General features: G+C 38.3%; 1 protein-coding gene across 4 annotated transcripts in view; it reads left to right on the forward strand.

The window, feature by feature from the left end:
• NAALADL2 (N-acetylated alpha-linked acidic dipeptidase like 2) overlaps positions 1-26,489 on the forward strand; it is a 1,446,698-nt gene that overhangs the window by 1,080,137 nt on the left and 340,072 nt on the right. For all 4 annotated transcript variants that reach the window (XM_020980535.2, XM_078147179.1, XM_020980532.2 and 1 more), the window contains 3 exons: positions 11,850-11,942; positions 15,142-15,347; positions 22,050-22,169. In XM_020980535.2, the coding sequence (XP_020836194.1) occupies positions 11,850-11,942; positions 15,142-15,347; positions 22,050-22,169 (419 nt within the window). The remainder of the gene's footprint in view (positions 1-11,849; positions 11,943-15,141; positions 15,348-22,049; positions 22,170-26,489) is intronic.

A 26,489-nucleotide genomic window follows, 5' to 3' on the forward strand; every position in this document is an offset into this window, starting at 1 on the left:
TATATATATATATATATATATATATATATATATACATATATCTGTATATATATATATATATATATATACATATATCTGTATATATATATATACATATACCCCATATTTATTTACATTTGTATTGTATATTTGTATGATGTATACTATATGTCCATCCATTTATATGTAGATATATGCTGTCTCTGTAGAACGTACACTTCTGGAGAGGATCGTTTTCTTCTTCATCTTAGTATTCCCAGCATCTAGCACAATAACTGACCCGTAGTAGTTCCTTAACATACACTCGCTGATTGACTGAGGTGATCCTATGGCCCTGTTCTGTAATTCTATAAAGGACACATTTGGGGAAATGGCATGGAGAAACATCTGATAGCTGCCCCAGCTGAGAAGCCAGCCTAGCTCCAAAGGCCCTGAGCTGCCCCGACACCCCCAGCCCTGCAGATAAAGCAGCGATGAATGCATTTATGGAAGTCTACGGGTCCAGGTGGCAGCTTCAGTGGCCCTCTTTTTTCAAGATGCAGTGGGTAGTAAAGAGTTAGAGAGCTGAGGCATGGAGTCTTTTAGTAGACAGCATTAAAGCCTAATTCCTTCAATTGACAACAAAATCCCTCCGTCTTTTCCGCATCACCACCCAGGAGATGCTGCTTGAGCCGCAGTGCACTTTGTCAGGCCTTGCTGGCTGAGGAAGCCCACGAGTGAAGCATCCACGCTTCCTATAATAGTATGAATGCCGTGGCTCGGAGATTGTTTCTGCCTCAAGCATCAGCATTTGAGTTCTGAAAAGCAACTTAAAAAAAAACATATTGTTACATTTGGTTCTGTTTGTTGTAAAATGAAGCATGTTTTTCTGCCTAGACCTGGGGGGCACTTCTACCACGTGTTGTATCTGAACCCTGTGCTCTCTGGAAGGCAAGAAAGGCATTAGAGAGGATGCTTGGAGGAAGCCTGTGAGACAGGAATGGATTCAGAATAGCTCCCTGCTCATGCTCAGATCTTGCAAAGTCATACAGATTATTAGCTTCACAAACTCATTATTGATTTGAGCAAAGCACAAAAACTCAAATTGTCTGTAAGGCTAGGCCCAAGTGGGGATGAGAGAGTCCTTGAGGGTATGGTGGGATGAAAGACCATTTCTCCATTGTTACTGTGTGCTGGCCCAACTCTCCATGGAGGGAAGAGGAGACAGAGTGACCCCAAGTTCTATTTGTTAAAAAAAAAATAAAACCATTAGCAGTTACCACCCTGCATACTTTCCGAGTAGAGAACTGTTTCTCTTTATCTCTCTGGTATTTTGAAGGATGTACAATAATCCCTCTCTTGAGCAAAGTCAGAGATGTTTGTCTTTAAGGCTTTTGTGACTCAGTCATTTCATCTGGGTGGGTAATAAGAGATGGGACAATGATAAGAACTTGGAGCCATGGGGAAGATGAGTTCAAATCTTGGTTCTACACATTACCAGCTGGGAGACTTTGGCCGAGTTACATTTTGGCGTCAGTTTCCTCAACCTTATAATAAGGGCGTTGGACCAGATTAACTCTAACATCTCTGTCACCTCCAAACTGGTATCCTGGAGGTGAGTCCTACTGTGTGCTATGGACCTAGGAACAGTGACGTGACAATTCCACTGGTCCTAACAGGATCACTTCTAAAGGATCGTCTTCAGTTCTCAGGCCCACATTTTGAGAAGGAGGACAGAGTTCAAAGAAGGGTAACTACAATGTTCAAGGGCCTTGAGTTCAAGCTATTTAAGGATGAGTTAAAGGAACTAGGCATGTCTAGCCTGGAGAAGAGAAGACTTGGCATTCAGATATTTGGATGACGGTTATTAAGAAGTGAGGAAATGCTTATTATTTTTGGTATCAAAGAGCAGAACCTAGAGCTATGGGCAGAAATTGCAAAGAAGCAAGTTTAGGTTTGATAGACACAAACAAAAGCTTCCGAATTAATTAATTAATTAAAAAATAATTAAAAATTTAAAACTGCCTACTGTATGTCAGGATGGTGCTGAAAATACAAACCCCAAGTCCCTATCCTCAAGGAGTTTATGATCTAATAGCAGGAGACAACAATTATAAGGTACTAGTGGTCAGGAAGAAAAGTTTTTGTATGGGCAGTCACAGGGCTGGTGAGTGAATCCATAGGAGAGTTACTTAAGATGCCTGTTCCGGATGCATTGCTAGTGTTGATTTGACTACTGGGGTGAGAACAAGAGGTATAAGGAGATTGGGGGTGAGGGCGCGTGGGATGGTAAATAATGTGAACTACAGCAAGAGTGGAATGAGTGGCCTTGACTAGTGGGGAGTTTCTTTGCCTTAGAAACCTTCAGGGACAATATGGATGACCACTTGGTGGATATGTTTCAGTAGAGACTGCTTTTCTGTATGGTGTCCTCAGAAGGCCACTGAGTCCCTTCCAACTCTCAAATGCTGTAACTCTGATTTAGATGACTGAGTTATTGATTGAACCATCTGTATATCTGGGTAATTAAATTGAAGGCAGGTGCAGTAGGTGGCACAGTAGATAGAGCACTGGGCCTGGAGTCAGGAAGACTGGAGTTCAAATCCAGTCTCAGACATTTACTAGCTTTGTGACCCGTAGCAAGTCACTTAACCCTGTTTGCCTCAGTTTCCTCATCTATAAAGTGAGCAGGAGAAGGAAATGGCAGACTACTCCAGAATTTTTGCCAAAAAAACTGCAAATGGGGTCATAAGGAGTTGGATATGATTGAAACAACTAAACAACAACAAATTTAAGGCAATTTTAAATTCACCTACCATGCAATCTTTTGAAAACATTTCTTTGATTTTTCAGAAGCGATTTATTTCATAGTTTTGTTTTTTTGTATGTGTATATACAACACACACACACACACACACACACATACACACACACACACACACAGAAATCGTCTTGCCAACTAAGGCCTGTATAGTCACGAGTATGATCCTTCCAGTAGTAATGAATGGTTGAGAGAGTTGGACTATAAGGAAAGCTGAGTGCCACTGAATCAATGCTTTTGGACTGTGGTGCTGGAGAAGACTTTTGAAAGTCCCTTGGACACCAAGGAGGTCAAATCAGTGAAATCTTAAATTAATTCAGACCATTCATTGGAAGGACAAATAATGAAGCTGAAGCTTGAATTCTTTGGTCACACGGGACAAGACTTATTGAAAAGTCCCTGATGATCAAGATTGAAGGCAAAAGGTGGAGAGGAATGCAGAAGATGAGTTGGATGGAGAGTGTCTTGGAAGTAATGAGCATGAGCCTAGACAGACTTTGGGAGAGAGTAGAGGATGGAAGGACCTGGCATGTTCAGGGCCATGGAGTCGCAGAGTTGTACATGACTGGATGACTGAGAAATGACAAGTAGATATGGACCCATACATATACACACACACATACACGTGTATATACACGCACACATATATGTATACACACATGCATGTGTATACACACATGTATGCACACACATATGTGTATGTACACACACATATATACATGGAGAAGAATTATAGAAAAATGGTTTAGTTATAAGCTTACGAATATTCAAGCCAAAAGTGGTCGTGTTTTTTCTTGGTGTATGTTTGACGTAACTTTACATTGTACTACTTTAAAAGTATGATAGAATTTGGTTTAAAAAAAACTAATTTCATGAATTGTACTTTAAAATGAAGCTTTCACTACGAAGTGTAGAAGAAATTGTCCTCTTTAACTAGTGGGCTCCAAGTTTTCATCCTCCAGTCCATTCGGGGAATACCCATCCTGCTCATTCACAGCTTTGCATTCTGAATCAGAGTTATCTAAAACTGGGTGCTACAATGATTGCATGGTGGTTATGAAGTCATGAAGATGTGAATTGTCTGTCCTTGGATAATTGCTAGCTATCTGGCCCTGGGCAAGTCCCTTAACTTCTGTCTGCCTCAGTTTCCTCAGTGATAAAATGGTAGCACCTACTTTCACAGGGTTGTTGTGAAAATCAAATGAGACGGTTTGTAAAACACTTAGCAATGCCTGGCACACCTTCGGTTCTTAATAAATGCTTATCCCCTTTCCTTACAGGAAACAAAAAACAAAGACCTTTAAGAAACTGACCAGAAGAGAAGAAAGGGATGGGGGGGGCAGAAATTAACTGGATAGTTAAGACAGAACTGAGAAAAAAGAGCGAGGAAGGAGGGAATGATAGTGGAAAGGGCAGGAATAAATTGTCTGGATTGAGTCCACTTCCTTCACATGGACTCCACTCTATTTGCCTGAGCATATACATCTTCAGTGTTCTCCAGTCTTCTCAGTGGATCAATTTGTTTCTAGTCTTTGTCTATGAAGTTCAATTAAGACGTTTTAAAATACATATATATATATATATATATATATATATATATATATATATATATAATATATATATATATATATATATATATATAGGTTTGCCACAGTAGTTTGTCTCAGCCTTGGGTGGAGAGCCTTATCTATAATGATAAAAAGAGTGGCTATTTTTAGTCCAGCAATGACTACTTGGGAGTAGAATTAGAAATGAATCAAATTAAAGTAAGGCCCTCAATGCAGGTGGTCAGTCCCTCATGAGGGAGAGAAGGTCAGGCTTTCTGTTGCTGAAATCTCCTGGTATTTTTTCATCATCTATGACAAGTTATTGCACAAGTCTTTTCATGTATATCCTACATAAAAGGATATCCAGACGTAGCTTCTTTCTTTTCTTTCTGTTCACACTTCAATAAACTCTTAAGTAAGAATTAAATTTCCAGTTATTTAACGCAAGAATAAATTATATCCTTGACCTATTTGAAGGTACTCTGACTTACAGCTCTGTCATCCTAGTTGGTCTACTGCTGCTGCTTAAAAAGAAAAAAAATCTTCGTATTTTGGTATTACTTGTGCTCAGCTTTTCGAACATCAAATGGATAAATGGTTACACATAAATTGACAGGGAATAATGAGCTCAAAACTAATAGGAAAGAAGCATTTCAGGAAATATTTAAATTGCCATTAACCAGAAATGTCAGCGCAGACAAAGATTGGGATTTTTTTTTTTGATGAATGATATGAGACTAAACATTCTACACCCAGACAGTCCATTGAGCTTTAAGACAGACTGAAATGTTCTTGAAGCCTGAAAAATAAACATAATTTGGGAACATCTTCACATGTTCCCCTCCACAATTTGTAATTCTGAAATCCTTTATCCCAATAGAAACTCCATCCCTTTCACCTCTGCTTGTGCTTCATCCCTCTGAACTTAGTTTCCATTCTTCCTCAACCTCCGCACATTCACTCTCTCCATGCCTTCCCAGGCAGTCTCTCTTACTCAGGTCTCATCTTCCTTCTGATACAAGCTTGACCCTATAATTAGCCAGTTTAACTTGACATGGTCTGCTGCTCTTCACTCTTTTCTCTCCTTGTCATATACTACTCATTCCTTACAAACCTCAACCCTGGATTAACCAAAAACATCTGCCTTTTACTCTTCTGTTCGTAGGCTGTTCAGCTCCACTGATGGAATCCACACAACCACATCTATGCTGGCTGGTTTCATGACACATTCTGTAATTTCAGCTGGTCCCTCACTCTGTACAATAATACTTGTTTTCTTCCCTGAATGGCTATCACACCTTTCATAGCGGCTATTCTAAACTTTTTCTTCTCTCCTCAAGGTATCTGTAACAATTTTTTCCTCCTACTCAAACCTTTCTCTCCCTCCCTCCCTTCCTGCTGCTGCTGCTGCTCTTCCTCCTCCTCCTCCTCCTCCTTCTTCCTTCTTCTTCTTCTTTTCTTCTTCCTCTTTTCTCTCTCTCTCTCTCTCTCTCTCTCTCTCTCTCTCTCTCTCTCTCTCTCTCTCTCTCTCTCTCTCTCTCTCTCTCTCTCCCCCCCCTCTCTCCCACTTTGATTCCTTTTTGTTTTTCAGGCTATTGGGGTTAAGTGACTTGCCCGGGGTCACGCAGCTAGTACGTGTCAGGTGTTTGGTCTGAGGCGGGATTTGAACTTGGGTCCTCTCGACTCCAGGGCCGGGGCTCTCTGTTCACTGCCCCGCCTCGCTGCCCCCAGATTCCTTTTTCATTGTGATGAGAGAACACTCCTCCTCATTTACATCTTTGATCCAAATAGATAACTGCATCAGCCCACTGGGTTTTCAATCGGTCTCCCCGTCTGTCATGTTTTGTCCTATAGGATCAAAGGATTGGCGCTCTAGAACTGGAAGGGACATTAGAAGTCATCCGATTCACTCTTTTCATGTTGACACGTAAGGAGACTGAGATTAAGTGACTTGCCCAAGGTTACTCAGGTAGTGAGCAGAAGAGCCAGGATTTGAACTCGGGTTCAGTGAAGCCAGTTCCAGCAGTCAGAGTCCAGGACCCTTTCCCAGCTCTGTATAGACACAGTCCTTTAGTTGTTTAGACCTGTTGTCTGTAATTCTTATTATGTCACCCATCCAGTGTCTTCTTGTAGGAGTGATTACTTCTAATACACTTGCCATTCCTGGTCTTCTGGACAGAGATTTTTTTTTTTAATTTTCTTTTTTCTTTTGAAAATGTCTTGGGGCAGCTAGGTGGCTCAGTGGATAGAGCACCGGCCCTGAAGTCAGGAGGACCTGAGTTCAAATCCAGCCTCAGACCAAACACTTGACACTTACTAGCTGTGTGACCCTGGGCAAGTCACTTAACCCCAGTTGCCTAAAAGTTAAAAAAAAAAAGTCTTTATACTAGGTTGGGTTTTTTTATAAGTATTATTTTTATTACCATTCTAATGGTAGTATTTTAATAATAGAAGCATCTGTGTTTTCACCAGTGTGGGTTCAGGCTCCCTCTACCTGAGGAAAGCTATAATGAATCCAGTTTAGTAGATGACTTTTACAAGCTGCTATAGCGGAAAAGAGAAATCTTCCTTCTGCAGTCATCCCTGTAGTGAGCTTCCTTAAAGTTAGCCAGCCTAAGGCTCCAACCCACTGCTGGGGTTGGCCTGGAAGCCTCTGGAGCTTGGAGCCATCAGCCAACTGGGGCTGCACTAATGTCACCTCTGAGACCCTGGAGTCACCTCAGGGACATGAGGCAGCTTTGCAAGGTGTCTTCCCTTTTGACAAGTCATTCTTAAATTGTCCCTGAGGAAGGGTTGCTGCTTTTGTTGTTACTTGCTTCTTTTTATTTTTATTTAAAAAAATATTCCCCATATCTCTGAGGAAGTTCAATATTATGGTTAAAAGTGGTGCGAAGGATATAGAGGAAAGAGTCTATGTCTCAGAGGCAAGAAAACCTGGGTTCCAACGTGGCTTTAATCCTTATTAGCTGTGGCATATGAACAAAGCTAAGTTATGTAGCATCTCTGAACCTCAGTTTCCTCCTCTATTTTATAGGGTTGTTGTGAGGCTCACATGACATGATGAATGTGAAGCAATTTGTTATCCTGAAAGCGCTATATCGATGTTAGCTTTTATTCTTTTTTATTGCAGCCATTAGAATATGATTTCACTTCCTGCCTCTCACATCTAATAGCTCTATGACCATGACCAACTCACTAAGCCTCAGTTTTCTCACGTGTAAAATGGGATCAATGTGTGTAGTAACTACTTCACATAGTTTAGATGCTCAGATGAGAATATCTTTAAAGTACTTTATCTGTTAATTATCTTGAGAGAGAAGGAAGTAGAATTGACATTATTTTCTTTACTACAGAATTCCCCAGTGAATTATTTAGGAGCTGGAAATGTAGTGTTCAACCCAGACTTTAAATTACTCTTTAAAAGCATATTCGTTCTGTAATATCTTAATGCATTTATCTTCATAATATTGTGTTATTAATTGCCCTTGCTTGCTTCTTTGTGGCTGAATCTGAGCATTTGTCATTCTTTCCAGTTGAAAGATATGTGCAGGGAAGTGTTATAACAATTAACTCAATGTACTTCACAATGTTAGAGCTCACAGCATTTTTCTTAAAGAGAATGTCTTCAGTTAAATGAGATTTCCTCCCTTAAACCTTTGCTGTAGTTGTCCCTCAGAAACAGCAGTCATAGGACGTAGCTCAAGAAATATTTCTTTTCATAGCTTTTGAAAAGATCAAAACTGGAGAGAAAATTCTCAGGACAGTTGAGATTTTTCCTCGGAGGGGTGACATTGGGAAGTGAGATTTGTATTGTCATGAGTCTTTAAAAGAAATTGTTTTACTTTTTGTATACCTGATTGAAGAAACCTCTGAGTCTCTGTCACTTCAACTGAAATCCTTCATTTGAGACATTTTAAACAGAAGCCCTATACTTCTGTCCAGACTCATCATATGCAAAGGGCTGTCACTTCCAAATTCATTGCTATTATTTGATATCACCCAGAGGTTAGGAGGTCAAAATTGATCAAGCATCTCAATTGCCTTGGAGCTTGTTCAATTGAATTCTGGTTTGATTTTGAGAAGTTCTGGGAAGCCATGGGATGGAGTGGAGTTTGAAGACATGGGTTCAAATCCTGTCTCTGCTATTAACTACCTGCATGAACTGGGCCAGCTCTCTGACCCATGATTTCTTCATCTCTAAAATGGAAATTATAGTAACTGTTGTACCTATCTCACTGAGATGATTGAGAGATCCAGATGAGACAATACATGGAGAGTGCTTTGCAACCTAAAAAATGCTCTAAAAATGTCCATTATTGTTAAAATAGTTCTCAATCCATAGACTCTTTGTGGGGAAGGAGGCAAGATTCAATGACTTCAGTTTTGTTTTGTTTGTTTTTCCAATCCATCAAGTATTTATTAATGGAATGGAAGAAGACTGAATGGAAAAGCATATTTTAAGTATTTACTTTGCACCAAACACTGTGCAAGCATGGAGATATAAATACAATGTTAAAAAATAAAAACAAGGCAGGCTGCGGTCTCATGCTGTTATTGGGGAGAGACACATATTCAAGGGTTCAGTTATAGGCAGATGGAAAGGCCTGCTGGTCATTACTACATTTGTACACAAGTCCATTGTTAAAGACTGAGAGTCCTTAGGGTATAAACCACTAGTCAGACGGCAATGCACATGGGGTCCAAAGAACATAGCAAAAGGGCCAATTTAAAGACCAGTGGATCCTAGGGAGCAATACTGGGGTGTGTGCTAAGGCGTGGTTGATCGCCATTTTGCCAGAAGGATATCAGTTTATGACTCCACACTCTTCTAACATAGGACATAACATTTCCAAATGTTTACATACAGATACATACACATATGGATGTGTATTCAGAATATAAACAAAATGAATACATGGTAGTTTTACAGGGCAGACACAAAGGTTTTAGCATCTTTGAGGGAATCAGGAAAGGCTTTGTGTAGAAGGAAATATTGAATTTGAGTCTTGAAGGAAACTAGGAATTAAAAGAGGTGGGAAATTGGGTTGTGATGTTTTCACAGGGAAGAGACCAGCATCTTTGATGTGAAACAGCATGCATCCTATTGCTGGGCTGCAGTGTATATTGGAGGGCAGGGAAGGGGGGCAAAGAGGTACTATAAGAGAAGATTGGAAAGGTAGGAAGGAGCCAGGTTGTGATAAATTTTAGATGCCAAACAGAGGGAACAAACATCTATTGAGAGCCTTCTATGTGCCAGACGTTGTCCTAACTGCCTTACAAATATTATTTCATTTGATCCTCATAGCACCCCTGGGAGTTATTATCCTCATTTTACAGTTGAAGAAATTGAGATAGAGTTTGTTAAGTGACATGTTCAGGATCACATAGCTAATAAATGTCTGAGGCTGAATTTTGACTCGGGTCTTTCTGACTCTAGGCGCTGAACTTTACCCACTGCCCACGTAGCTACCTATGAAGTAGTATATATTTGCTCTTATACTTCCTTCCTGAATATTTTTTTTCCTTCACTGTTTTTTTTCTCTGTTAGAAGGAAATCTTTGTCTTTCAGAAGGTGGGTTTCCTTGCTTTCTCTTGGGAGCATTAGGATACCAGTGGTGCACACAGACTGTCCCCCAGTTATCCCTCACCACATGACCAGCCCATCTTTTTCATTCTGCCATTTCTTTGATCATATCTCTTACCCTGGTTCTCTTTTATCTTCTCTGCCTGCTCACATCCCTTACCCTCCTCCATATTGCCTTCTGAGTGGTTTTCATTTTTAATTCTTCACAGATTCTGATGTCTGTGACTTGTAGTTGGTTTCCAAAAAGCCATATTATTTGAACTCTCATATTTCAAATTAATTTTTCCTTTGTGCTCTCCCATTGCCTCCAGAGCTTATGACAGAGCTGGCCAAGCAAATAGGTTCCATCCATGGCCCAGCTCTCAATCTGTTTTGGTAGTCGAGTTTGCTGGTTTTCTTTCTGCTCTGACTTTCTATTAACCTGAGTCTGATTTGGGCATGAATAAAGCATCTGGAGAAAAGAGAGCTTACAAAGACTTTGGCACGTAAAAGAATCAGAAACACAACAATATTGGTTCCTGCCATATAGTGCCACACCTTTTTTTTTTTCCTGTGGCTGAAGCATGGGAGCAGAAATTGACACCTGATTTCACACCTTTTGACTTTGACCGCCCCTCAGCCCACACAAGTACAAGAGTTCTCTGGAAAAGAACAGATTTTGGAGGCTTGAAGTCATACTTCACATCCAAAACTGTCATTAAATCTCGCTACTCTTAACATTTGACAAATATGGCCTGGGGAGATGCTACCTTGAATGAATATACCATGCATATAAATATAGTTTTAGTATTTTAAACTGCTTCTGCAAGTTTTCTGTTTTTATCCTTTTATCTAGGGTCTCTCCAAAGTGAGGAGAAAAAAAGCTACAAAACATACAATGTAAATCAGAGGGAGAGATTTCTGAGGAACTAAAATAGATCTATCAAAGGCCATGAACTAAAGCTTGTTCATGTCACCCAGAAAAAAGCCTCTCATAGAAGAGCCACTCAGACCCTCATTTAGAGCCCATCTGCTCCTTTTGTTTTTATATTTTTATACACAATTTAATGAGTACCTTTATCTTATTTCTCACTCTATATCAGATTAGATGCCACAAATTGGTTTGGCAGGGAAGGAGGTACTTATAGGGAAAGGCAACAAGTGACTGATTGCCTCAAGATGAAGGAGACAGGAAAGGCAGAAAAAGGAGATTTGAGGTGTCTAAACACTGTGAGGTTAAGGCCTTGGCCTAGAGTTTACCCCAGGCCTTCCTGACTCTGAAGCAGGATCTCAACCTACTACAACTTTCTACCTCTTAATAGATGTATGCTCCATTTTAAATAACAGAAACATGTAATATACTTTTATGAATACATTTTGTTTTTTATTTCATATTCCCTTTCTAGTGATCACTCTTTTCTCTTGGTAGTCTCTTCTAAATACAAAAAAAAACAACAACAAACAAACCAACAACAATTCGATCAAACTTTGATCCAGCAACGATGACTGATAACATCTAATAATAGTCTGCAAAAGTGGCCCATCGCCTCTGTACCGAAAGGAAGGAAGTTTGTTCCAGCATTAGTCATCTGGAACCAAGATGGGTTAATCATTGTGTTTGTGTTTGACTTGAGTTCTTTGTCATTTTTAATGGGATATATGGATATTTTATATGTGTGTGTGTATGTGTGTGTGTGTGTGTGTATATATATATATATATATGTATATATATATATACATATATATATATATATGTTTAAGAAAGTGTTGTTAAATAAGTGGTTAAAGTTACTTGAAAAATTAAATTATGTGGCATGCCACCTTCCTTGTTGAAATTGGTTGAATGAGATATTATTGCACATCCATGTTTTGAGCAAAGAAAAGCATTCCAATAGAGAAAATGCAAGAAAATGTAGGAAAATTGTGTTAAAATTACCCTTTGATTCATCTTCCCTTGTAGAAATCAGAATCGTCACAATGAAAGTTCAGACAGTCACTGAATACAAGACGCTCACCAACGTTGTCGGCTATCTCAAAGGAGCTTCATTTCCTGGTAAGTAGAAGTAAGCAAGGATGACCTGAATTTCTTATAGAGCACCATAGAATAATTGTAAATCCTACATATGCTCTAATTTAATAGCTCAACTTAGAAATGATTGGAATCAGGTGATTTTAAATTTTAATGTTTCCTTTTTTTGTTTGTTTGTTTGTTCTATGGGTTGATGGCTCTTTACCATGATCACCTTAATGGGCTTGTCATTATACACTTAAAAGACATTGCTTTTAATTATATCTATGGAAGACTGTTCATGTTGCCTGGGATTTGGATTGTCCAGGAGAGTACATGCTTCTTGAGGGTAAATAATGACTAGGTTATTTTTAACCTCCATAATCTCCTAATACTCCTCACATAGTCCTGCATGTAGTTGATAGTTTATAAATATTTAAATGAATGTTTGAGGATATTCACATTAAGAATCAAAAAATAAAGACAAAGTAATCACAAAACAAGAAAAAAAGGAAATAATAATACTCATATTTTATAGGGTTGCATAAAGCTTAAATATATTCTATGCATAAGTGCCTGATATTAGTATAATAAGACATAAAGCATAATTATTTCACAACATATTGTGAGCCAGAATCATTTATAACTTTTTTGGTATCCTTTCTGTATGGTATAGTTGACAATTTAGTTTAAATATTTTTATCGTCTATTCTGTGTTGGTTAGGTTGAGATCTTACTCAAGTTAACAGTGGAGAGTAGCTGACCTCATTTGAAGCCAATACAGTTGGTCCCCAGGTTCCTAATCTAGAAGAATGAAGACTTCTGAGTTTTAGACAGTCCAGTGTTATCATTCTAGGAGATCGATTAAGCTCAGAGGTAGTAATGGGCTTTCTGAAATTTACTTACAGTTAAGAAACTTGAACACCTCTGGAGCAGGTATCCTTAATGAATCAGCAATCATAAACATAAGAAACAAATGCTTCTTGTAATTTTAACTATTGAATTTGAGCTATTTCAATAAAATGATTTTCCATCAGAAGGATCTCTAGCTGAAGCATTAGGAGGATTTGTCATCCTTACGGTATTTGTCAGTTACTATTGGAAAATCAGAGGAGAAAATTATCCTCATTTGGGAAAAGAAAAGAAAAAGTTTTTTTTTCTATTCAAGTTCAATCTGTTAAAAAATAATCTAAATAAAATTGATGTAAATCAACATTATCACTAATACTATGCAGGGCATAAAGCTTCATTCTTTTTCTTCATTAGAATTCTAACATGACCAGTCTCTATACACATTCTAGTAACGTCCTAACGAGGTGACTTTGAACATAAAAGCAAGTCACAAAGTTATATTACAATACTTTTTGATATATAGCTTACCAAAACTAAGCACAACCTTAAGTCATAAATTTAGAGCACATCTGGAAAATAAAATAGAACGTTGAGCCCTTCAATGCCATTTACTAATCCAAGGTTTATAGCTGTAGGCTTGAACCTTATAGAAAGTTGGCCAAGGAAAATCCACTTGTTAGTGTAATATCAGTGCCCATCTCCACACATGACAATACTTTGCCCCCTCTCCCACCAAGAAATCCATAGAAAATGGTACTTAGGCCAAAATGTGTCAACTGAATTTCCTTAATCACAGCACCAGAGTTTTATAACATCTGTGCATCTGATGCATAAATGGAGAACCTGAAGTGACCTCAGAAGCTATCTATTCAGTCAGTGAGTCAATAAACATTTAGTAAGTGCCAACTATGTGCCAGGCACCATGCTAAGTGCTTGGGATACAAAAGAAAAAAAAGGCAAAAGATAGTTCCTGTGCTCAAGGAGCTCACAATTTAATGGATTAATTATCAATGATAATTCATGATCATCCTATAGATGAAAAAACAGGTCTAGGTAGACAAAGGGACTTAAGAATAATGTTTTAAAATGTAAAAAAAGTATAAGATTACAAAGGGATATAAGTAAGGCAGGAATGCAAATGTATTGAAGTAGTAATCAGAATATTAAAAATAGAAGTTCACAGACCTCAGTTTAAGAACCCCTTGCATAATGGTAAGATAACTAGAGCTGTCATATTTCCTCGGTTTAAATCTCAGCTCTTCCACTTACTAACTGGATGATCCTGGGTGAGTGAGTTCACCTCTGTGGACCTCAGTTTCTTCATCCGTAGGATAACAGAATAAACTAGACAGCTTCTGAAATCTTTTCTAGCTTTCGATCTATGATGTTATGAATTAGCAGAAGAGCATATGAACCTCTGAGTAGGTTCTTTCTCATGGGGTAGTTCAGGGTCACTTGGTCAAATAAATATTGCACTAGACTTAGAATCAATAGTAATCAATAACAGCAAAAGTCAGCCAGCCACACTGGTTTTATTTGCACCTTCTAAATCTAGGACTGTGGTCAGCAATGTAAGTAAACAGTATAATCATGACCTATGAATACCTGTCAAATTAGTTAGATAGAAATGCGCCAAATAAATTTTGGAAAGTTGGTTGAAATGAACTCAAGATATCAAAAGTATGTTACTTTTTGGAACTGCCCTGCCCCCATGGCATATTACAACTTGTCTATCAGTCATCAGTTAGGGATCAGATGACTTGTCCACTGTCAGATAAAGGTGGGATTTGAAATCCCACCCTACGTATACCCTCTCTAGTACATGCTAAGTATATTCTGTTATGAAACAACAAAAACAATGGTTTTAAAATTCCTCAGTTGAATGTCCACTTTTCCCCATTTAACAAAAAGAGGAGAAACATAGTGAAGCCACATTACAAAAACCAATTAACCCTGAGGGGAGAAAGGAATTTATAAGACAATCCATTTTTATTTGATATTTTTTATTACACTGACCATGTTTCCAGATCTCCATAAAAAGATGACCCATCAGGCAACAGTTAATTAATATTTTATGAACACACAGAAGCTGTTCGTAGACCACCTCCCATGACACTTCCACAAAACGTTACACAAAGATTTTCGCTGCCGCATGTTTGTGTGTGTTTGATTAATGAATGTTTCAAAGGACAGTGTGTTATCGCCTAATCCTGGCTATATCACTGAGCTATCCTACCTGCAGCTGTATATATGCTGACCGATGCAGACCAGGAGAACGGACAAAAATAAGAGGGGTAAACATCGATTCAGTTATTGCTGTTCTGTTCGATAGAGTCTAAACTGCCAATGAATTTATTTTTGAGGTTTAATTGGAAAAATGTTTCTTCCCCAGACCGGTATATCATTGTGGGTAGCCACCATCAGAGCCTTTATGGTTACAATGGACAAGAATGGGCCAGTGGAACTGCCATCATTACAGCGTTTATCCAGGCCTTGATGTTAAAAGTGAAAAGAGGCTGGCGACCTGATCGGACGATCGTCCTTTGCTCATGGGGAGGAACGACATTTGGCAACGTTGGCTCCTACGAGTGGGCAGAGGTAAAAAGGGAATCTAGAGAGAGTGCACCGTGTAATTTCTTAGGCTAACGTGAATAATATAAAATAATCATGTTGAATTCAAAGACATTGATGCCTCTTAGGTGTCTCAAGATAGACATACCTTTACATTCCCTGAAAAATTTCCAGATACTTTCCAGGATTTGTGATACCCAAGTCACGGTTGCAATTTTGCTGTGAACTTGCTTCATTACCTCAAAACACTCATGTACCTGAGCTGGGTGTCGTTGTATTTGTCTTTAAACTGAAAAGTGTGACTCTGTTGTCCCTTTTAACTCTAGCATTCTGTTGTTCCAGAAGTCAAAACCTCTCTTGGTGTGTTTCATGTTCTGTGTCTACTCTGGCATTTTTAACAAAATTTGAATAGTAGGAGGCAGTATGATATGTTAGAATATAGGATGTTGAGCCTTAGGACCTGGGTTCAAATCCTGATTCCACCACTACCTAATCTGTATGACTTTGAGCTAGTTCAAGTTCCTCATTTGTAAAATGAAAATAGTAGATATCATAATAAGTTCACTTGATCCTTAAATTTAAAGATCCCAAAGTTAACAGACTTAATGCTGAAATGTACTTTTTTTTCTTATTCTTTTTGCTTGCTGCTCTACAACCTCTTGGTTACAAACAAAACTATTAATACATTTTGTTTTAACTAGGCATTTCCCAATAAAAATCCTGCCTCTGGCATTCACTACCAGTGTGCTAGTTGCTTAATCACTCTGGGCCTCAGTTTCCCAATCTGCAAAATGAGAGGTTTGGACCAGATGAGCCCTTCCATCTCTGTCTGTGATTCTATGAAAATCCAACCAACCTTCCCTGCCAGCAAAAGATATTTACATAAAAGCAGTTAATCACAACTTCTTCAAGGAGTGTTTGTGACTGACAGAACATATGACTTTCCACTTTTGTAGTTGATGCTTTGTTCTTCAATTTTAATGCTTTGCTACTAATATCATCTGTTGTATTTGCCCTGAGCTTATTGCCTGAGCATTTTTTATATTAAAAATGCCAAGTGTCTTCATTTCTGTTATTATTTTTATTGTGTGTTGTTTGCTTGGTCTTTCTTCACTTTGGACCACTTTGTATAAGCCTTCCCACATTTCTCTGAATTCTTCGTATTTGTTGTTCCAAGTATGGAACATTTTTGAGATAATTGTAAATCTTCTAAAAGACACATGTACTAGCAAAACAAGTTTTATTTTTAAAAATTCTAATCAGACTGAATCCAGTCTAGATCAGAATTCTTTTTTGTTTTGTTTATAGCTTTTAACACTCACAGCTTTTAAAGAAGAAAATTCATAGAAATCAGGAAAAAAAACTGTTTTCTTTTACATTAAAAAGATCAATGATTTTGTCAATATGGACATTCTTTGACCTAGGTTCAAATACATATGCTCTGTGTGTGACCTTGGGCATAAATCACTTAGCTTTTACAGGCCTCAGTTTCCCTATCTGTAAAAGGATTATAAATGTTAAACTCTTCAGCTGTTGAGGTCCTATCTAGTTCTAGGTCTATGATACTGCAATCCTTCCACTAATTCCCCTGCCCCTAAAGTCTTGACAAGCCCCTGCCCCATTGTCTCAGTCAAGACAGCTCAAACTTTGTCAAGTTAGAATGTAGGTTACTTGAGGTCAAAGACTTTTGTCTTTCTATCCCCAGTGTTTTCCATAGTGAAGGGCTCACAGAAGATGAATAATTAATGTTTGTTGAATGATTTTTTGATTGATTGATTACCAAGGTAAAGAGGCTTTTTAAGTACAAGCCTGAAGCTGGATGATAGATTCATCAATTGAAAATAAACCTGGATGTTTGGAAAGGCCCAAGGGTTAGCCACCAGGTGAATTTCTTCTTGTCTACAGTAGCTCATGAGCATTGCCTACAGAATGACACAATGGATGTATTTAAACAGTGCCTTTGGTCAGCATGTCATTTCGATTTAGAGAAAAGTAGTATCTCAAAGTTAATAAAGAATATTCTGGTTATGGAAATTCATCTAGTCCTATCTTGGTCATTTGAATATAGTCATTATGTAAATAAAGGATTGATGGTTGTTCCACATTGAAAGAATTAATTCAGCTGAATATTATAGAAGAAAAAAAGATAAAGTGTGTTAAATTCATAAACTTGTACTTAAGATAGAAAATGTCAGTTAAAAAGAGCCAACTTCTCTAACTTCTGCTCCTTAATCTTGTTCTTTGAAGATGTGAAAAGTCAAGCAAGCATTTTTGTGGCATGGTTTTCTTTGGAACTTTCTGTTGCAATTGAAAAGGGTTATAACAATGGAGAAAGAACAACCTTTTTCTAATGGGGTTTTTTTTCTTATCATAAGACCTATTTTCCAGAATTTTTCATCTCAGTCTGTTGTGAGAATTTCTATTCAAACTTCTGGCTATTGAGATTGTGGGTCCAGAAAGAGTTATACTTGTGTGTGTGTGTGTGTGTGTGTGTGTGTGTGTGTGTATGTGTTTAATTTAAACTGGGAAGGATCTTTGCAATTATCTGGTCCAACTGGAGGCGATGTATTATCGGTTAGTAGAGGCCTGACATGTCCCCACCAAGTGACAGAGATTATACTGTGACATGAAGCTCTGACAGGGCCCAGGCTCATTCCAAAGTGATCCTGGACAAGTCCTGTAACCTCTGTCTGCCTCACTTTTCTCCATTGTAAAGTGGGGATCATAATAGCACCTACCTCCCAGGGCTGTTGCGAACATCAGATGAGATGATATGTAAAGCACCGAGCACAGTGTCTGGCACAGAGTAGGGTCTACCTACTGCATCACCTCCAGTATGCACTTCCCATGCTGATGAAAATCTGCTTTTTTACAGCTGACCATGACGCTTCCTTACTAAAGAATATTCAGCACCTCTCTGCTGTTTATGGGGCAAAATATTCACTCTGCCCGCCATTAAAGTTTCTCCATTAACAAACCTAAAATTACCTTATTATTCTTCGTGAAATTTAAGGCTGGGGATAATCCAGGGCTTCTTATTTCATTTGGGACCTGCTGGATGAGGAAACTCAACCAATGAAGAGCAGCCCCATATGATTTTAGAAAGTCGCCTGACAGTCAAGGGTCACACGGCCAGTATGTTCCAGAAATAGGGCTTGAAGGAGGGTCTTTCTCACTCTGAAATCAGCTCTGTATGCCATACTGCCTTTCACATACTCTAAGATCTCTCCAAACACTATTTCTCATTCTTGTCCTTCCCCCACAACCACCATGAATTTATATATCTTTTTTCCATACCTCGAATGCATTCCTTCCAAATCTTCACCTGTTTAAAATCCTTCTATTTCCTAAAGGACTGATGAGGTGCCACCCTCTCCCATAAATCTTCCTTGTAGAAAAGGCCTCCTTGAGCACAGGAGATACATCATTTTTCATTTTCATATACCTAGTACCTGGCCCTTCTTTTTTGGACTAAATTTGTTTTTTTACTGGCGTAGGAAACTCGTGGGGAAGAGGACCATCTATCTACCTATTCTGCCACTTATAGTCTGAGACAGTTACTTGAGGGCACTGAGAGGTAGAGAGATCTGACCAAAGTTACTGGCTAGTGTATAAGAGGCAGGATTTAACCCGGGCCTTTGTGTCAATATGGCTGGTCCTTTATTTGCTGTATCATGGGTGCCTTGCCCCCTTAATAAATTGTGGTAGAATAGAATGAAGGAATTGAAGCTCAGAAAGACAGCAACTTGATCAAAGTACTGTGGCATATTATGAGCAGAACCAGGCTTAGAACCCAGAGAATCCACCTGTCAAGCCAGTGTTCTGGCCACAACCCCCTATTATGTCCCCAGTTTCCTCACTTGTAACATGAAAAGGTTTGGGACAGCTATGTGGTGCAGTGGATAGAGCACCAGCCCCGGAGTCAGGAATACCTGAGTTCAAATCTGGCCTCAGAACCATAACATCTTCTAGCTGTGTGACCCTGGGCAAGTCACTTAACCCCATTGCCTAGCCAAAAAGAAAAAAACAATGAAAAATGAAAATGAAAAGGTTGGACTTACATGACTGCTAAAGCCCCTTCTGATTTTAAATCTAATAGATAGCTAAATGTTGTCTGTTGGTTGTTGAGCTGTGTATGACTTGTTTTGAACCTATTTGAGGTTTTCTTGTCAAAGATACTAGAGTGTTTGCCATTTCCTTGTCCAGCAACTTTCACAGATGAGGAAACTGAGGCCAACAAGATGAAGTGACATGCTCAGAGTCACACAGTGAATAAATGTTCAAGAATTAGTTAAATATTGGAATGCTAATAAATGTAGTATCAATCATGTTTCTATTTATCTATTGGTCCTATTAAATGCATAGTACACTCCAGTATACATTTGTGATCTTAGAGAATTATCTCATAGTATGTTTATAGTTCCAGCTAGCATTTATCAGAATAACCAAGTTATAGTGATTTAGAAAGCTATCTATTTTCTTTTTTCTGTTCCCTATTAAATTCCTATGTCAAAAGCACTTTGTGCTGGGGATAGACCTTTTTTTTTCTATTCTGCGCTCCACCTCCCCAGCCTAGTTTACTTTGTCTGATCATCCATCATCTCTGCAGCAGAGGAGGCCATAGAACTGTGTTGATCTGTCATATTCTACTATTTAATTCTACTTACACCGAAACCCTTTGAAGCTCAAAGCTATAATTAAGCAGATTAGGTACGAATGGTCAATAAACTTGAAGGCAAGATTTAGAGTAATTCAGATATCAGGATGTTGCCTAAATTTATGCCTAAGTTCTAGAGTAGAAATCTCATTACACAATATCTTCACTAGAATTACTTTCTTTCTTCCTCATTAGCAAATGTAACTGATAAATCCCTGATAAGTTTATCTTCCTTTCTCAGGGAGGTATGTTACCTTCATCATGCTATGTGACAAGGCCATTGCTCTTGGCTCAGCTCCTAGCAAGAGGCTTCAAAAACAGTAGGTGCTTAATAAATGCCTTCTGAATTTAGTTTTGGCAACAGTGTAAAGGGTAGATTAGAAAGAAGAGAGATGGGAAAGATCAATTAGGATGCTACTGCAATAACACATGTAGGTGAAGCATGATCAGGGCCTGACGTTGTCTAAAAGATTTCGACCCCAGTGGTAGCTTTGCTCATCCCAAACTCCAAAGGCCAGAAGTCAATTGCTTATTTAAGGTAGGTGAGAGTTCATTGTGCTTTTGATTAGTGTATTGTGGGGGGGAAAAAAGTGATTATTGTAGAAACAAGAGAGGGAAGCATAAAATTTCAGTACAGTTTAATAGAGATGACTTTAAAATTAAGGGTGTGTTTTTGTGGAAAATTAGAGTTAAGGAAAATACCTTCTTCAGGATTTCATTTCCCGTAGTAGAGATACTTCTGCATATCTGTCCTTCCACCTCTATTTCCAGTGGTATCTACCACATACTAAGAGGCAAGGGGACCCTCCAATAACTGGAATAGGAAATCTGATTGGTGCCCTCATTGAATGTTAAGATCACAAAATAGGAATTATCAGGCATTTTGAGTAATGGAGAGAGAAAGGAGGATTAAATGATTAAGTTGCCTTTTCTTCTATCTGAAAAGCTACTTCACACAAAGAAGGGCTCATTATTACAAAGGAAAGAATTTATTTTTAGAACCATTAAAGCGGTTTGGACCTATCACATCTGTACCTCAATTATAATCAAACTAATGACATCATTGAAGGAAATAGGCCTTTCCATTTTGAAGTTAAATTCTTGGATTAAAAATTCAAGTACTACAACTTCACTAATGTGAAAATATGTTTAATGGGTATGTAAATGTAAAGCCTGTGTCAGATTGTGCGCCATCTTGGGGAGGGTGGGGGGGAGAAAAAGGAAGAAAAAATTTTCAACTCAAAAGCATATGGAAAAAAAAAATTATTAAAAAAAAATAAAAAAAAATTCTTTAGCAAAAAAAAAATTCAAGTACATTATCATTCTGACAATATTTACTTATGAAATATGGCTTCTCTTAAGCATAAGTCAAAGTATATTTTATAGGATGTATTCTCTTAGGCACAAGTTGAAGCATACTTCATAGAATGTAATAGAATCTGAAAATCATTCATTTTCTAGATAAGGGAGTTCTCACTTTGACTGAGGCAACACCCATTCAGTGAACTGGAACATAGAGAAGGGACATGACTTGCCAAGGGTCTCATAGCTTGGGTGGTAACAAATTCAAATCATGCCAGAACTCAAATCATCTGAGCCCTAGTCATTAACCTCCATTATTTTGCCTAGAACTAGTTTTTTTCCCCTTTTTTGCAGACTATTTTTACTCTATTAACAGACATGTAATACAATTAAAGCTTTTGTTCGTTGTAAGGAAGAGTAAAGGTAAGTAAGGTTGCTTCAATGGATTTATGTAGACAGTGTTTGAAAATGGGTCAAAAATAGACATAAATGGAAGCAGCATTGAATTTGGAGTCAAAGGTCCTGTCATCTGAATCCTTGTTCTATCAGTTACATTTTGTATAACCTTGGGAAAGATAAGTCACCTGTGTGGGCCTAAGCTTCCCCAAATGTGGACTGGACTGTGCAATGTCTAATGATCCTATGATCCTAAGTAGGAGAAAGGATACAAGCCAAAGTATATTTGGTCTCCAGCCAAAAACTTCAGAAAAAAAAAACTGTATTCAGTGTTCATTGTCTATGTTAAAAATAGGCACTTGTTTTGGTTACAGGATTTCAAGAAAGTGCTTCAGAAAAATGTTGTGGCTTATGTCAGCCTTCATAACCCTATAAAGGGTAACTCAAGCCTGCATCCCATAGCATCGCCTTCTCTTCAACAACTGGTAGCAGAGGTAAGAAATCCTGTTTTATTGCAAAAATTTTGACACAAGGTTCACCTTTTCTCCATTCCCATAATTCTCCTCTGGCACAGAGTCTGTTTTACATAAATAGAGGAAAAAATGCTTTCATTGCACATTTGGTGCTGAGAGTGAATAGCTAATTTCCTTCAACTCAATATTCCAATCCTACTTGTAAGGCATTTCAAAAACATTGCTAGAAAAAATGTTGAAGAAAATAGGAGGAAAATGGCTGTTACCTGTTACCTATCTAAAATCGTATAATTGATGATTTCTCATGAAAGTTGTTCACTTTGTCTTTTAATTTATTTATTTCATGCCTGTCTTAGAGAAGTCTATCTCACATATGTCTTAATGGTATTCATATTTTTATTTATATTATTTTTAAGAGTTTAAGGTTGTTTATCAATTAACATTTAAATTATAATTTCACAGGAGGTATCATTTTTCCCAAAATGGAACTAGTTATGGGTTTTGGGACCCTGGGACACAATCCTCCCAAAGATGAAGGTGTAGTAGGGAATGACCTTTTGAAAATCCACCAAAGCTACAATATAGAAACCAAACTAAAGATGAAACAAATAATGAGCCAGGCTTTTGATTAGCCATAATTCTTGCCTGAAATGTAATACAAACCAATGTTTTATGACTTTTGTAAAATATTTTCTAGTTTAATAGTTTTCATCAGCGTTTGTGTGTGTGATATAATAAAAAAAAGACATTTAAAAAGATGAAGTGGATAAATGTCTGCATTAAAGACCCGCCAAACCCCAATATGGATGCCCTAAATTATGCCAATGTCTCCAAGTTGGTAAATTAATTTCTCCTGCTGTGTGGGCCGTGTCAATTTCACAGACTTTCATTTACCTTCCTAGAGGCAAAGGAGGCAGTCAGCTGAAGATGCTTCCCCTGAGGTTAAGGCCAGTTTTAGGAAAATAATGCCATTCTTTTAGGGAATTGTTCTCACCGTGCATGTGAGTGAGCATGAAGAGAGGCTGAGGATTTAGACTATGTTGTGGAGGACAGTAAGATTTAAGTGCCTTGTATATCTGGGGCTTAAAGAATTAATTTGAAGGTATCACAGTATTTCCTACTATGATCATTTCGAAAGACATTGATGGATATGGTTAAAATTGCTGACTAAATGAATAATAAATTGTGTTTTAGAATTTGTAAGCTACTTAATATTATTTTTGAAAAATGGCTGTATCCATTTGTTTCCCATTTTTCTTTAGGATAAAATGTAAATTACTTATCTTGGCTTAGAGTCTGACCTGTGATTACCTTTCCAGGTCATTTTATCCCACTCCTCTTTCAAGACCTCACCATGCAGCCAAACTGGACTATTATCTACATCTGTTATCTACACCGACTTAATGCTACATCTGCTGCCTTGGTGCCTTCCCAGAGAACTCCCGTGTCTAGAATGCAATCCTTCCTCATCTCAACCTCTCCTAATCCTTGCCTTCCTCGAAAGCCCAGATCAAATACAGTCTTACCATGAAATCTTCCCTGATCCCATCAGCTGTTGGTGTTCTTCCTCTTCTTCTCCCAATTAACTTTATTGTATTTGCTTTTGTGCATGGTGTGACCTTGCCACACATAAGTAGAATGTGCTTTCATTCATTTCTTTGTTAATTCCTCAGTTGCCTACCTAGCACAGTGTCTGCCATGGAATAAGCAATTAATTCACTAAATTATGCCAAACCCTTAGCTTATAGTGCTTTACCTAGAATTGTGACCACCTTACAGCCAAGACTTGGGGGGGGGGGCATCTAGGATGGGTTTTATATAATCTCATGCCAAGGTTTATGACACTTTATAGGAATATGTAAAATTGTCTCTGCAAAGCAAGGCCGAAGCTCTTTGCCTAGTCCAGATGTATTCCCAGAGGAAGAAGAATCTGATACAGCCTTGTTGTTGATGTCTAGGATTGGTCTTGATTTGTGTGTGCATGTATGGAACTTCTGTATTACTTGGTTAAAAAGAAAATTGATCCCTCTACAAGTACTATTAATATTATGTTCAGGTTTGCTAACAGCCAGGAAATAATAGGTTAATCCTAGTATAAATGGCCTTTTAAGAGTTTGATACTGACCGTCTCCCTTTCTAATAACATTGGTATATTTCACGTTACTATTTTACTTTGGAATGTTTTTGTCATAATAGGATGAATAGCCCAGTTCTCTATTAGTAGTGAATATTAAAGATATTATTGTGTAGTGAGCCTCTCAGGGATGGGAAACCTGTGGCCTCAAGGCCACATATGGCTGTCTAGGTCCTTAAGTGTGGCCCTTTGAGGGAATCCAAACTTCACAGAACAAACCCCCTTAATAAAAAGGATTTCTTCTGTAAAACTTGGACTCAGTTGAAAGGCTGCGCCCAAGGACCCAGAAGGCCACCTGTGGCCTCAGGGCTGCAGGTACCGCATCCCTGCTAGTCTGGACTCTTTCTCTCAGAGCAAAGCTGTTTATATCTCCCCATCTAGGTTATAATCTAGGGTAAACTTGAAGGGTTTAGGGGCGTGTCTTTTCTAATGCTATTGTTTTGAGCCTGTCTTCAGAGTGTGTTTTTTATTAACTAATTGGGACCTCTGTTTCATTACTGATTAACACCAATAAGCTTTTACAAATGGATATTTACTGAAGAGATATAGTAAGAACAAAAATACAGACATTCTCTCCTCCCCTAAACCCCCCAACTACTGGGCGACACAGTCTCTCCTTTACCATATTGGTCTCTGAGGAAACGAGCTCAAACTTAACTCTGTTTCTTCTTCAATTCACCCCACCAAGTTCACTTCCACATACAGCATGGCCGATGGGTGAATGATTCTATGGATCTGCTACTTAGCTATTGCTCAGGTAGACAAGTCAGTCCCTTTGAATCTTGCTCATCATCGGCTGGCTTTAGGCAAATACTGGCATGAACCCCAGCCTCTAGATCCTATGGCTCACTCTCCAGACCTTCAAAGCACTCAAAGTCATAACTGTCTCCAAATTCTTTCATCTAAAACAAGAAAGGACATGAAGAGACATAACATAGAGGCCTATGTCCACGAGCTGTGAGGTAATTTGGGAGGAAGAACACTGGCAGTTGAGTTGATCAAGAAAGACTTTATGTATAAAATGGTGCCTGGGCTACATGAGAAGAATGAATATAATAGACTGGGTCATCCTCCCCTAAATGTGAAGTTCAGAAATGATTATTTATAAAAAAAAATACAAAAATATGGTGCTTGGCCTCATCAGAGAGTGATCTTGTTTCAGATCCTATCCTGACATTCATTACCTGGGTGAACATAGGAAAAATTCACCTACCCTCTCTGAATCTCAGTTTCCACATGAGGAAATACTTCACAAGGTTACTGTGATGTTCCAATGAGATAATGCAAGCTTAAGATTTTATAAACTTTAAAAACATAAATGTCACCAATGGTTATAATAAACATAGAATTATTCGGAATATTCTGTGTAGAGACAGAATTGGAATGGATTTCAGTGGCCATGTAGTCTATACTCTTACCACAAAAGGCATCCCCACTGTAATGTGACCAATAAGTGATCATCTAGCTCTGCTTGAACCCAAAGATCTCCATGTGTTATCTCACCTTCTGGTTGATCCACAAGCACTTTCACAGTACTTTTAAGAACACAAAGACAGTGACATTTCCTTAGCAGGACCCCAAGGTGTTAATCTGTGGAGTCTGTCCCATCACATTAGTACTTTTCAAACGAGCCTCCATATCCCCATCTGCAAAAACCTACCTGGAAGGAGGGAGGAGGAACTCTCAGGTCTCACTGAAAGCTAGCAAACATCCTTCTGCCATCAGAGCCCACCAGTTTTCATCAGCACTGCAGGGGAAGAAATTGTTTAGAAATGAATTATCTGCGAAAGCTACTCAGTTATTCTGCATCGTCACGGTTGACTTGTTTCACCCAGTAGATGTTGCCTTCCAGTGTCCTGCCTCACTTTGAAAAACCAAAGCTATACATCAGAAAATACATGAGGCTCAATCAGATAGCTACATCTATTCATAAAAGCTATTACTTTTCCACTTAGCATTGGGTCAGATAGGGGCACTTGCTGATCATTTCACTGAGAAGTACTTCAAACAATCAACTCTATGTGGTCATTCAGTATGCATTTATCATGTGTCTGTAGTGCTCTGGTGAAGATAAGCATTAAACAAAGTATAATTCATGTGACCATGTTGAAAATAAAGTTGTATATAACAGCAATTTGTAGTTTCATGTTCTTTTTCTCTTTCACTTTATATATGGAAATGCTCATTTATTTACTATTTGTTAAGTT

Source organism: Phascolarctos cinereus, unplaced genomic scaffold (genome assembly GCF_003287225.1).
Source record: "Phascolarctos cinereus isolate Bilbo 61053 unplaced genomic scaffold, phaCin_HiC Scaffold_7;HRSCAF=346, whole genome shotgun sequence".
Taxonomy (NCBI): domain Eukaryota; kingdom Metazoa; phylum Chordata; class Mammalia; order Diprotodontia; family Phascolarctidae; genus Phascolarctos; species Phascolarctos cinereus.